At 44.3% G+C, this 13,269-nt stretch overlaps 1 protein-coding gene across 3 annotated transcripts in view; it reads right to left on the reverse strand.

The window, feature by feature from the left end:
- Nucleotides 1-13,179, reverse strand: part of LOC136422085 (uncharacterized) — a 56,999-nt gene extending 43,820 nt beyond the window's left edge. For 2 of the 3 annotated variants that reach the window (XM_066409724.1, XM_066409723.1), the window contains exons 1-30: nt 12,956-13,179; nt 12,314-12,526; nt 12,060-12,165; nt 11,603-11,719; nt 11,227-11,362; nt 10,720-10,900; nt 10,204-10,471; nt 9,901-10,087; nt 9,606-9,720; nt 9,134-9,251; nt 8,676-8,875; nt 8,320-8,448; nt 7,959-8,171; nt 7,598-7,744; nt 7,285-7,468; nt 6,996-7,177; nt 6,641-6,740; nt 6,332-6,462; nt 6,034-6,196; nt 5,696-5,902; nt 5,164-5,367; nt 4,755-4,931; nt 4,340-4,471; nt 3,720-3,988; nt 3,174-3,348; nt 2,813-2,944; nt 1,965-2,141; nt 1,252-1,400; nt 601-789; nt 19-223 (exon numbers count right to left, since the gene is read on the reverse strand). In XM_066409724.1, coding sequence (XP_066265821.1) covers nt 19-223; nt 601-789; nt 1,252-1,400; nt 1,965-2,141; nt 2,813-2,944; nt 3,174-3,348; nt 3,720-3,988; nt 4,340-4,471; nt 4,755-4,931; nt 5,164-5,367; nt 5,696-5,902; nt 6,034-6,196; nt 6,332-6,462; nt 6,641-6,740; nt 6,996-7,177; nt 7,285-7,468; nt 7,598-7,744; nt 7,959-8,171; nt 8,320-8,448; nt 8,676-8,875; nt 9,134-9,251; nt 9,606-9,720; nt 9,901-10,087; nt 10,204-10,471; nt 10,720-10,900; nt 11,227-11,362; nt 11,603-11,719; nt 12,060-12,165; nt 12,314-12,526; nt 12,956-13,174 — 5,125 coding nt within the window. In that variant the 5' untranslated portion in view covers nt 13,175-13,179. The remainder of the gene's footprint in view (nt 1-18; nt 224-600; nt 790-1,251; nt 1,401-1,964; nt 2,142-2,812; nt 2,945-3,173; nt 3,349-3,719; nt 3,989-4,339; nt 4,472-4,754; nt 4,932-5,163; nt 5,368-5,695; nt 5,903-6,033; nt 6,197-6,331; nt 6,463-6,640; nt 6,741-6,995; nt 7,178-7,284; nt 7,469-7,597; nt 7,745-7,958; nt 8,172-8,319; nt 8,449-8,675; nt 8,876-9,133; nt 9,252-9,605; nt 9,721-9,900; nt 10,088-10,203; nt 10,472-10,719; nt 10,901-11,226; nt 11,363-11,602; nt 11,720-12,059; nt 12,166-12,313; nt 12,527-12,955) is intronic. The other variant, XM_066409725.1, reaches the window with a different exon arrangement.
- Between the last annotated feature and the right edge of the window lie 90 nt (nt 13,180-13,269).

Below are 13,269 nucleotides of genomic sequence, written 5' to 3' on the forward strand. Positions count from 1 at the left end.
ACATCTTGATAAACCTACTGTTGACAGAGGGCCTCCCCTGAACAGCGATGTTGACCTCCGTGGAGACAGAGTCACTCTGCATCCCCAGGAAGTTGACAGACCGAACACTGACGATGTAGGTGGCCCCGGGAACGAGCTGCAGGTCCGTCAGAGTGGCCGTGTGCTCTCCTGTCCAGGATATCTCGTTCCAAGCCAAGGTGAAGTCTGGACCCTCGACCATGTACTACAAAAATAAGAGAAGATCTATGGTGATTAGATATCAGTTTACCTTAACAATGTTATGATTTACAAAACAGTACATCATATGCTAATTATGCAATCCTTAGCCAACCATATAACAGTTTCCATGCTTTATTTGAAAATCTAGTAGTGTAGCTGATGTCAATAATGTAACATAACTTGTGCAGACTTTTTTTACCAAAAAAAGATACCAAACTATTTCGATGAATAGAATGTCATGTGTGACAGCAGAAATTTATTTCTCCGAACAACATTGAAGCTAGAACACTAGAATAAGTAGAACACTTATTAATGAATGGTATTTATCTAATAGTTATGGTTTCCTCTATGTAAAAGTAACTACATGAAGAAGAACTTTACCTCGTAGTAAGAGATGCCGGACGGGTCCTCAAACCCTCCCCATGCGATGTGCAGTTTGTCCGGGGAGTACTGGTAGTGGTTCCTGGGCGCGTACTGAGTCACGGGCTCGATCACAACCGTCACATAGGCGTGCTCGATACTGGGGGGCACAGAGGTCAGGACGACTCCGTCTGAGCTGGCTGTGGCGGACTGTGGTATAAAGAGGCGGCAAGATGTTTTTATGGTTTCGGTTGTTGACTTAGGGATCTAAAGGTTCTTGGTTCGAACCCAAGCAGATTACAGTGTTGTGCCTTTCAAGGGAAACTCACATGCACTTTAGACCTATTTCCTCACTCGACTCTATCCCACGTAAAAATGATTACCTAGCTTCGGTAAGGAAGACCCTCTCAAATGGGACGTTAAGCCGGAGTACTAGCTCTAGTGTTTGAGGAGAACCAATCCTCAGGCACATTAAGTCAATCCCACCACACTTATCAAAAATTCCTGTGCAATTCTGGGAATTCTTGTAAAACGGGCGTAAAATATACTATTAAGCTCGCTCCTAAAGCTTCGCCAAAAAGAGTAAGGGTCCATCCCAGTGAGGGTTGATTCTAATGCATCTTACATGCACAGAGATTAACATCAAATATATGTTTCCTCTCCATCACTGACCTGTCCAGCGTGGTTGTGACAGCGTACGATGACGTAAACCTTCGCTCCATGTGCGATGAACCCTGATGAATCAATACAGGCTGATTTACCGTCTTCCAGGATGTAGCTTGTGGTGAACCGCATCAGGTTGGCCAGATGTGAGGATGTACCTGAATGCGCAATCAAAAGCACACAATTTGTAACGTTGGTACTGGTAATGCTACGGTCCAATTTGTAACGGTACCCGTAGCTACTGGGGTTGTAGCCCGGGCCCCGAAGTCAAAATTTATTACGGTGAACTGCCGGAACCCCAGGAGTACCTCTCGGTGCTTTCACGATCAGCTTACGGCGTCTATTTGTTACCGGGTCCCGAATTGATTTTAACTCCGTGTTTAAAAAATCCGTCTTAGCCCCGAAATATCCCTGTAGCCGCAGTGTGTCCCGCGGGGCAAAGTAGGGGTCACGCCCGAAAGTTAAAAAAATGTAGCAGCCAGTTTGTTACACTACGAATAGAGGGACCGGTCAGAAGCTGCTCCAACGTTGCAACACAAGTCGACAGAAACATAGCATCACGCCATAGCATCACACCATGCTGAATAAACAATTCATATCATGTAGAGGTGCATCTGTAAATTGAATATAACACCATTACAGATAGCACCATTAAATATGGAGCTATTTTGTCCATCTTTCGTGTGTGTCCTAATCGTATTTTTATAGCAAAGTCCAAATACCTAAAGCCCATTCGCAGTAGTTGATGCCACTTTCGTCATCGATGACGTCAGACCAGCGGGCACAGATGACGTCACTGCTCTGGTACTCCAGGTCGACTGAATCCTGCTCAGACCCGTCAAGAACCGTTCCTATGACGGGTGGTGTCAAGTCGACCAGCGCTGGCTCGGAGTAAAGCACTGAAAGGAAAACCATATAGTGTTCAGTCAAAATTTTGGTCATGTTTGTATTTGTTTTTATGTCATATCCGAGCCGGGATATCGTTCCGGACCAGTCTGTATTTTACCGGATTGCTTAGGCTTCGAAGTCGTATTGCACGGGCTTCCATCGAATGATGATTCGAACGCGTTTCGCGTGCGCCGGTTTCGCCGCTGTCGAAAATTTGAATACCGGATTCGGAGATATGAGTAGATTTTGTTCGAATACACAAGCTTCTCTGAACTTCTGGTGCATTTCGCATTGAAACGTTTTTTTTTTTTTCGGGGGGGGGGGGACATGTATAACATACAACAAGGTGTATTTCGTATTGCCAGAGGTACCAGCCCGACCGCGGATAGGATCACCCGAGAGCCGGAGGGCGCTCTGACCCGCGATCGGGCATGGGACCGACTGTTGACATGATTGTTGATATGTTTTTAATGTGAACATTTCCGTCGCGTCGGAAGACAGCTGAATTTTGTTCGATACATCCTCGACTGTCGCAGGATTGCCTCCAATGCGTTCTAGCAGATCAAAGCCCTTCAAAATGTATAACAAAATTTTATGTTCTGGTAGTGTGATCACAAAAATGAATGCGATGGAAATGTGCTTTCTTTGTTTTGCGTGAAACATTATAAGATGAAGACCTCACCAGCAGACAGTTCTGCAGCGTTGGTGGCCACCACAGTGACGTGGACATAGGAACCATGTTGTAAGAACAGGTTGCTGTCCTGAGCGCTCTCCTGGACTCCAAGAGGAACAAAGCCTTGCAGCTGGGTTCCACCTTGAAAACAGTAAATGATTCAATATGTCTAATTAATATTCATACAAATATAAAATACGTACTCGCATTCTTATATCGCAATAGCATCATTACCGGCATGCCATATCCCTAAGGCCAAAAGCAGAGTAAGAATAGTTATGCTTTTTCTAGCCAAGCCGTCAAAAACGGCACCAATCTAAAAATACCATTGCATGAAAGCTTGAATTGTTCGATTGAACGTGTATACTACCTCTGGTAGTTCCAATGGCCCAGGAGTAGTCCACAATAGGAGACTCAGGATCCACCATGCTCCACTTGGCCGACACCGACCCCCAGTCTGACAGAGTCTGGGCAGTCAGGTCTATGTAGCCTTCATAGACAGCCGTGGAGTTGACATGGGTGGTGGTGTATGTCACTGGTTCCACCTGGGGTAAAAAAAAAAAGATAGTTGCAACTTTGTCTTCACACGTTTGTCCTAATACAACGCGATGCTTTAGAAATAATGAAAACAGCTCCAGATGATCACTCGGGAACGATAAAATCTGGTCTATGTAGACATTTGATAGCTATATCGAGTATTCTTGCAATTGATGCTTTTGTCCATTGAAAACAAATCTACAAGACCACCAGATGGTTCTTATGTAGATAGGGCCATTTGTACATGTTTGACAGTAGCACATTTGTTACAAGACACTGTCGTGCATTTAACAATAACAGCACATGCTTGTGTATTGGGAGTCTCGTAGATATAAGCAGTGTGTAAGTATGAATAGAACAAAATGACACGGTTATCTACCTTAAAGTCATCCAGAGAAATCCCTGCCTTCGTCCCAACAGACTGGACGGTGACCGTTGAGCCGGTGCCGTCAGCAGTGAAGTAGAAGATCTGTTTTTGCCAAGTGTCCCACTGCTCTGTAGAGGTCGTGTCGGCAGTTGACACCTGTCTGTTCCGCAGTTTAAAGACCTGATGAAGGCCCGGGGCTGTCAGCAGACCCTCTTGGGTCAGACGGGGAACGTCCGTAGTGGCATCGTGGTTTACAAAGAAAGAGATCCTGTATTCTTGATCTATTGGCAAAAAAATCATAATCGCATTATTACTTCAATGGAACCATATCTAAATGCACAGCATTGCCTATAAAAATGTAGCCAATTGTAAGAATGTACACAAATCTGAGCATATAGAGATAAGGTACCGATGTATGTCAAATATTTACAATTAAACACCCTAATGTGGTTGGGTATTGATTCTACCAGCTTGACCAATCAATGGAACTTACTGTGCATGTTAGTTTGTTTTTATAAATTATCATTTGGACATGCTGATTGGTTAATTTTCTTTTATAACCGGTTAACCAACTAGACAACCAACAAACAAATAAACGAAACAAATAAATTAGCATGCATGTAATGATTTACCTGCCACAGTGGTGAAGGTCTGAGACATGCTGCCATGAAGAAGGAGATGAGAACGTCCATGCTTCGTCTGGAAGTCATCAGTGGGTAGGGAGGAGATCTGCTGTACCACAGAGTCACCTTCCAGTACCCAACCTTTAAGAAAAGTAGAATGTAAACCGGCGACATGGCCAAATCGTAAGAGCAAGCTGCATGTATATTCAAATTATTATGCAAATCTTATCCTCACGACTATATATAGATGTGATTAAACAACAACTATTAAATGATACGAAATACTAATACTGAAGATTACATGAAGGCTGCCTTGTCCTGAAGTCAACTTTCAAATAAGAATAGGCTTCAAGTTAGAAGAAGCCTTTTTCTGAAACATAACTGCTATCATTCTTCATGTTCAAATGTCAATGTCAACACGAACCTTCTCCACCATCTACCGCATCTTCAAATGATGGATTCTGGAGCAGGTTGTCCCCTATCTGTAGGTTGGCCTCTGGTATGGGTGGAGAGGTGTCCACAAGGAACCCATCAGACACTGCAACTGGTGACTGGTGCCCAGCAGCGTCCTGGCCCTTCACCTTATTGTAGTAACGTTGTCCTGATACAAAAGAAAAAATTGTAGTAACGTTGTCCTGATACAAAAGAAGATGTTAGTACCTTCAGACAGAGGCAGTAGGCCTCGGAATTGTCGTTGAACTGCCCGTGCTGAACTGCCTGGGCTTAGGCGTGACCCGAAATGACACTGAGGTGCATCATATAGCCACATACGCATGCCAGAAACGGTAAACCCACTAAAGATGTATCCAAAAGATTTGCATCCCGTTTCTCACCATTGGTCAAGGCGCTTCCTAGTGTAACTGTTCCCTCTTGCACCAATCCAGTGTCTGTCCAGCCCATGACGTTGCACTCCGATTGGCCGTTGGTTTCTCCGATGCACCAGAAATGTTTGTCCATGCCTGAGTCCAGGTCGTTGAACCCATGCCACGATGCTGCCGCATTAGTGGAGTCTGACGTGTACGCAATGTCTCTGACATCTGAAATGTACATTGAAATATAGATTTTTGTCATGTTCCATCCTCTCATGAAATGACCATGCTTCAGCCAATCAGATACTTCCCTGCTTTCTGTTAGAGGATTTACCAGCCAGTCACGTCTAGTCTCGACGTAGGCGATGACGTCATTGGCTAGTGACGTCTGGCCAGAGCTAAAACAGCTAGAATGACCAATAGCGGACCTGTACACAAGAGCCGGCGTTTGATACGTACAGGACACAAGAAGATGTCATATTCATGATCATAATCCTGGTACGACTAGCAATACGTGTTTGCCAGGCACTTTTGAAAAGAAGGACGTGTTCCGTACCTTGACCATCAAACACCACTCCTGGTGTCGGCACCACAGTGTCCGCCATGACTCCGTCGCTGTGGAAGGTGCTGTGGAGTCCGGCATAGTTGTACGCCCGTACGGACGTGTAGTACGTCTTTCCTGACTGTAGTGATAGACCCGTGAAGGTGTGGGACGTGGCGCTTCCTGCGACCACGTTGTCGGCGAATCTCTTCACGTCTTCTCCTGTAGGTTAGTTTGAAGAGGAATGCAGGATTTCAATATAAATGGAACTCTTGAAAACTAAGAGAAAAGGAAATTAAATGTATATCTTCTTTACAGTAGTCAGATGCACATATTCCAGGTCACCGTCTTACCTCCAGGATATGTGCCCAGGGCCAACTCAAAGCGTTCCAAATGATAGTCGTTGCCACCATTGATTGCATCGAGGAAAACATACTCCCAGCTGGCGCCCAGGCTGTCCGCCTGGGCCATGTACTCAACATCATGTTCTTCATCCGTGGAAGTCAGGTCTTTGATCTGAAACAAAACAAAACGTTTATCATCAATGGGGTACATTTCGTCGACTCTAACTTCACAATCAACGCTTATTAGTACGTGAAAACACCACTTTGTAAGCTCCTACATAGGTGTATGGTTTGTTGATAAATTGACCTTTCTTGAACTCGACCTCTTCGGTGGAGTTTGATCAGCTCTCACATCGTTGGACTGGAACTCTCTGTAGATGTTGTCTGTGTACCAGGCCCTCACGTAGAACACATAGCTCACACCAACCTCCAGTGAAGCTTAGTGGACAAGAATGGTTACAAAAAGTTATGCAAACTACACAATGGTGTCGAATATGTACACATAATGCACGTAGCAAAAGAATGTCTGTCAGCAACGACAGTTTCAATGTTTGATTTAAGAAAAGTGTCATACTTAAATCACACAAAAATGCACTGTCAATTACTGAAAGCTTACTTCCAACTGGAAGGGTGAGAACAGCGCTGGTCTCTAGACCTACATCGTACCAGACACGGTCGTAGACAAGATCAAACAACCCTGAGCCGACAGTTTGTCCCTGTAGGAAGACATGGTTAAAATCAAGCATCAAGAAATATCAATTGGCAAGTACGCATCATTGATCATAAAATATTGTGAAATCTGAAGTTCCCGTAAGCCAATATAGTCTTTTGTATGAATAGTCGGAGAAAATTTTCCGATGAAATAGAATTAAGAATGGCAACTGATTTTTAAAAATTGATACTGTTAATCACAGTCATGATTTATTGAAACCCGCGATTGTCTCCTAAACAGATAATATGTCTTTACTTACACTGAGTCCAGCGCTCCACTCGTATCTGTAAGGTCTCCCAGCAGACCCTATTGTAGCCTCCCTCCAGTTGGCCGCTAGTGCGCATGTGGAGTAGGTGTAGGCGGCGTCAGACGTGTCCCCATTGGTCAGGAGACTGTAGTCGGTTTTGTCATAAACGTCGATTCTAGAGTAGCTTGAATCGGCTGAAAAAGAAGAAAAAATACAATTAATCATTGATAGGCATACATAATCATGCATGTCCAACAAAAGTACCAAAGCACCATCAACAGAATTGAGTTTGTGCACTCACAGCTGTCCAGTTGTGTGCAGGTATTGCCACTTGGCCGGGCACAGTTCTGGTTAAAGGGTGCACAGATACAGTGTCCGTAGCATGAGTGAGCGTCACACCGACGGACTAGCGTCAAACTGCCGGTAGAACCAGAGGCAGGAACCGCCTGGAAAGCCGAATGAGCCACGGTACTTGCCAACCCCGCCTGTGAGAAAATATAAATTACCTTTAACGTACATTGAAAGTAATAGATTGATGCAACTGCGTTTTAAATGTTAGTGTTGACTTTCACTTTCTTATATGCAGCTTTCATACATAAAAGTATGTATTTTACCCCGTTGATGGCCCATAGAGAGATGTACAGCGTGCTGTAGTCAGACACTGAACTTGACAGCTGCACTGTCCCTGTGTAGACGTAACCCTCGTCATTCTCTGGGTCACCAACTTGGTTGCCATGAGCCAGGACTTGGGGTGCACCATTCTGTGGGAGGGAGAATTGTGAACGGGATGGTTTGAACAGTCTTTATTTCGTTTAAACTGAAGTTTTCCGCCCCTCCAATGAGCCAATTCACTAATTAGACTGCATATGCGCAGTGAGATGCATTGTGGATAAGATGTCAAAGTTTAAAGCCCCAAAGACACAAACATAGCACACTGGACATGGTCATGGTGTCAAGCACAGTCTTTTTACTTACCAGAGTCTTGTCCCTCCCGTAGAAACCACTCCCGACTGCCACCATGAGTCTGTCTATCCCAGAGTGGTAGTCACTAAAGCCGAGCCAAGCCAGCTTCAGGGTCGGGGTTCCGCTATTGTCGTACGTCATCCAGCTGTCCCTGTGCCTGGTCAGTCTAGCAGCGTGGTCAGTACTGACCGCAAAATGTCCGGTCAATGGCTTCGACGAGTCTATCTGTATATAGTAGAATCACAAAAATGGTCAGGTGGATCTAATATCTTTTAGCGCGAAAAATGTAATAATACTCAACGCTGCTTGTGCCAAACTATCAAAATTGTTAAGACATCCAGTGACTTAAGAACATTTGTTGCATTATACTAACCAGTAGAGATCCAGTTTGTTGTTCAGTGCAGAGTCTTGCGTTGTTACATCCGATCACCTTCGCAACGTAGTTGTTCCCATCATTAAGTGCGAGCTCGGTGAATGTGTACTCGCACACAGTACCGTTGAGCTAAATACGAAAAAAAGATATGATAAAAACATCCCATGAAGATACTGTAACTGTATTATTTCTCCCACTACTACTTCTCCTACGACTACTACTGTGTCTTCTACTACCACTACTACAACTACAACTACAACTACTACTACTACTACTACAACTTCCACTGCTACAACAGCAACAACAACTACTAGTTCAAAAACATTGCCAAAATACGATTATGAAATTTTGCACACCTTTATGTTGGCGACCTCCGCCCCGTGATGGTTGGACAGCGAGACGTGCTGATCCACCACCAGACTCTCGCTGTCGTCAAAGCGCCATTTTATCTTCACAGCAGACCGCCATGTTTGTGTTGCACTCACGAGGGAACCGTGGGTGTGGTCGAAGTGTACGGCTGTCGTCACTGTAGGCGCGGATGTGTCGACGCGGAACCCTAACAACACGAACGAACAAAATGTCAAGTTTTCTGTGTTATCTTTAGTGTACGGGTCCAATTAGATCAATTAGACATTTTACTACTATGAAATATCAGAAAACGTTTCTTCTTTCCAACATATGATGACATTACTTTTGCTAAGGTATTGCGACAAGGAACCATTGGATACATTCTGTAATATTCAGGATACATCATGGTTAAATTATAAAGCATACGCATGCGTCCATCGGCTGGTGTATTGTTTAGCATATTTACCGTTGGATGTAGTCTCCACAGACATCCCCACGTGGCTGTAGGCAGTCACAGTAATGAAGATCATCGTGTCGACAGGCAGGGAGAGTCCTGTCTTTACAGCTACATTCGTCAGATGGAGCTGTTGAAAAACACAAACATATATGTAGAGCAACACGACAAATACATGTAGAGCAATACGACACATACATGTAGAGCAACACGACACATGCATGTAGAGCAACACGACACATCCATGTAGAGCAGCACGACACATACATGTAGAGCAACACGACACATACATGTAGAGCAACACGACACATACATGTAGAGTAACACGACACATCCATGTAGAGCAGCACGACACATACATGTAGAGCAACACGATACATACAGGTGGAGAAACACGACATATACATGTTAAGCAGTACGGTACCATATTTCAAAGACGAAAAACATTGAAATCATATCAGTAATATGCAGTGGACATTCTAACCTGTGTCACACCCAAAATGTCACTTCCACCCGGTGTAGTACCAGCGCGCCACTCGTAGTGGGACAACCCAGAGTGGGGGTCGTTGAACCCGTACCAGTGGGCAGCCAAACTGCTCCTGTAGTAAGAAAGTAATGTACATGTAAGTATGCATTCAGTTTCTGATGTTGGAAAGACCGTATTCCAATGGTGCAGAGAGCAACATACTTTAAAATAGACGATGTGAAAAGCACTCATATATGTAAAAGGTACATGTAAAAGGTACATGTAAATTGCATGTTATGAACTCTGTACTTACGTGGATGCTTGATATGAGGCCTCTTCACCCTGGGCCCCATCCAGGACTCTCCCAGCGACAGGCGGGGAGTCGTCAGGGATAACTCCGTCAGACGACACCGTGGTGCAGAGGGCGGCAGCGTTACACGCAGTCACCGTCACGTAGTACGTCTCGCCAGGGGTCAGCTGAAGGGCGTCTACACTTGCAGCTGTTGAGAACGACAAGAATTTTTAGTCATTTATAAGAAATGCCTTCGCCCCTGGAGCGTCGTTAAAAAGTTAACACTTGCAGCCATGCTAGATGGGTGTGCATTTGTAAATTTACCTTCGAGAATCCCAACGTTCTGTGGGGAAAGAATGTCGCTACATCCAGCGCACACCCCAACGCTCCACGTGTAGCTCACAATGGCAGAGTGGGGGTCGTAGAAACCGTCCCAGTGGGCGTGGATGGTCGTGACGTCATCTTGATAGTCTACGTCGTTCACGGCGCCACTTGTGGGTCCGTCGTACACATTCCCAGCCTCAGGCGGGGACGTCTCAACAACCACGGCCCAGGAAGTCGCCATAGTCATCAGCCCGGCTCCGTTATAAGCCTGTGGGTCGTCAAATGAAAGGTTATTGGTGGCCTAAAAATGGTCATATCTTTAGGTATTTGATCAAGATGACTATTGCTCTGTATGTATTCTTGAACATAGACGGGGGACGGTGCCGACTTCCAACCACCTTGACGTATCCTCAGATATATTGAAGAGTCTTGTTCTGGAATCAATTTAAATCCTTCTTCATTATGAAATTATTTATGTGAATGCAGCATCAGTACAAAATGGGTTATACTGCGTACCTTGACAGAAACATAATATTCGTGCCCTTCCTGAAGCTGAAGAGGACTGTTCTGATCTGTCTCAGCCTCCGTCTCCTCCACCCTAGTGAAGGGGTAGATGTCGGCATGACCAGCCCTGGAGCCGACCGCCCACTCAAAGAACGACACTCCACTTTCTGTGTCGAAGAAAACGCCCTCCCAGCTGTAATGGCAAGCGATCATGGCGTCAACATTCAATGGGATATAATCAATGATGTGGCATATATTGATATCTATATAGGTATAAATTTTATTCTATAATTAAGAACATGTATCGATTCAATTATATTTGATGACGCGGTCGCATTTGCCGTAGGCTGTCGTACATTTTTGTATCGAGCAATTTTCAAGCAGAATATGACAGAAGCAACCGGCTTAAGTGCAACATACTCCGTAACATTACAGCTTAATTTTATACGACATATCTACGACTGTTTCAAGAATACATATCTTACGACGAGCATACGACGAATCTGACAGTGCCCTTACCTTGCTGACACCGATGCCGAACTAAAGTGAAAACTGCCCCCGACATTGATGTGAGTGTCTGACTTCTGTGGCGGCGTGGTGTCAACGGTCACTCTCTGGGAACCTTTGGTTGTCGAAAGTCCAACAAAGTCCACAGCTGAAGAGACAAAATTGTGAACGAATCAACATAAAGCCAAGAAAGTCATGATTCGAATACCTGTAAAGAAAACTTTCAAGTCAATTATTGCCAAATTGTAATCTTGTTATGATACTGTAGCAGTCTTAGCATATTTGATTTGATTTGAAATATTTGAAAAGTTTTGAAAAATGCTATTGTTTCAAAAGATTCTCGTTTTTTCTTGCATTTTTGCTGTTGTACTTTTATACTTTTTCCTACCTTTGACAGTTGCATAGTACGACCATCCATGTTGCAGCATAACTCCGTGCAGTAGAACGTGGTCTGTCACTCCTACGTCTGTCCAGGCTTGGACGTCGTTCCCTCCAGCAATTGTACCTAGATAAATGGTTCTCAATTTTGAATCTAGAAGGTACATTCGATCTGAGTGACTGTTTGTGACTGGGAGGGGTCATTACGACTAGTAGCTGACAACAGTCAAAGAAGAGCACATGACAACTAGCCTTACATATAGCAGATACAGTTACCGCTAGCGTTACAGTGATCATGGTGATGCTGAAATAACATGCCGTGCGTGTCTGACTGCATTGAGAAGTTTTAAAGTCTATTGTAATATAGCTCGCTTTGCTCGGTGGTTTACTTTGTGCTTATTGGAACAGAGCAGATCTTATAACACTATATACACTTCGGGTCGGGAGATTATCCCCTTATCACTTACCGATGGCGTACTCGTAGTGTTCAATTCCTGAGTGGTGCATAGAGACATCATGTTCCTCAACATCAACGAACCCGTCCCACTGTACATAGAGCTCTGAACTCGACACCTAAAAAAAAAAACATCCTCCGTCAATAAACACATAGTTAAATCATACCTTCTTGAAAAATGATCAAATACCTGTATTACATATTGCAGTACTATTCGATAAATTTCTCTGTACAGATATACTACAACACCAAAGGGTGATGAAGTACCTGGTAATTGGATTTGTCGTTAGAGCCAATCCAAACGTCGGCAGCATCAGCGTTGGGCGGAGTCACATCAACCGTCACACCGCTGCTACAGACGGCCGTCTCTGGAAGCGTCTCTACCCACCTCTCGTACGTTATGGAAGTCTCCTCTGCGTGGATGCAAATGATGTACCGCTTGTTGTGTTCCAGGCTCAGATCGTTCACGTTGATATATTCCTATTGGAGAAAATATTGTCGTCATATTCGATGCTGATAATACATAATACATAAAGCAAACCTATTGCAAGGAGAATCATGTAACCACTCGTATTGTAGAAGAGTAGATCAGGCCTGGTGGCTACAGAAGAAAGATGATTTGAAAATGTATACATTGTGATGATGCATACTCAGTTGTTCCAATAACGTACTCTTGCGCATAATCTATGACAAAACCGCGATGAGGGCGGGGGACACATTCAAGCTTAGTCATGCTTGGGACCACATTGTACACAGCGCAGCGCCACCTACCAGTGGGAGGTAGAATTAGCCATTGTTGCTCGGAGAAAGGAAGCAGTAGGACTATCTAAACGTTGGAAGGTGTTACCCCTTTTGGTTTCGCAACAAAGAACTGTAACATCTGTACAACTGTTTGTAAGTCCTACTTACACTAGTGGTTTGTCCACACTCTATCATATCCTGGTGATCACAAGGGTTGGGAACGCTGAGGTGGTGTCCGGCCATGACGGATAGACTTGACCCTGACTTGTCCTCCAGGACGGCCCACTCGTACTTCCGGTGACGTAACGTCGGCCAAACGGCAGACAGCATCGTCGTCTCGTTTGTGTAGTCGATGTCATACTCTGCCCAGTCTGCATTCAGCTCCATGGTTATGTTAGCTGTAAAAGAAAATCAATGTTTGGCTGTAATATTGATTTTTGAAATACGTAAGATGTGTACAAACCTAGTTATGAGTTTAAAAG

The sequence above is a fragment of the Branchiostoma lanceolatum genome, chromosome 16 (assembly GCF_035083965.1).
Source record: "Branchiostoma lanceolatum isolate klBraLanc5 chromosome 16, klBraLanc5.hap2, whole genome shotgun sequence".
NCBI classification, from domain to species: Eukaryota; Metazoa; Chordata; class Leptocardii; order Amphioxiformes; family Branchiostomatidae; genus Branchiostoma; species Branchiostoma lanceolatum.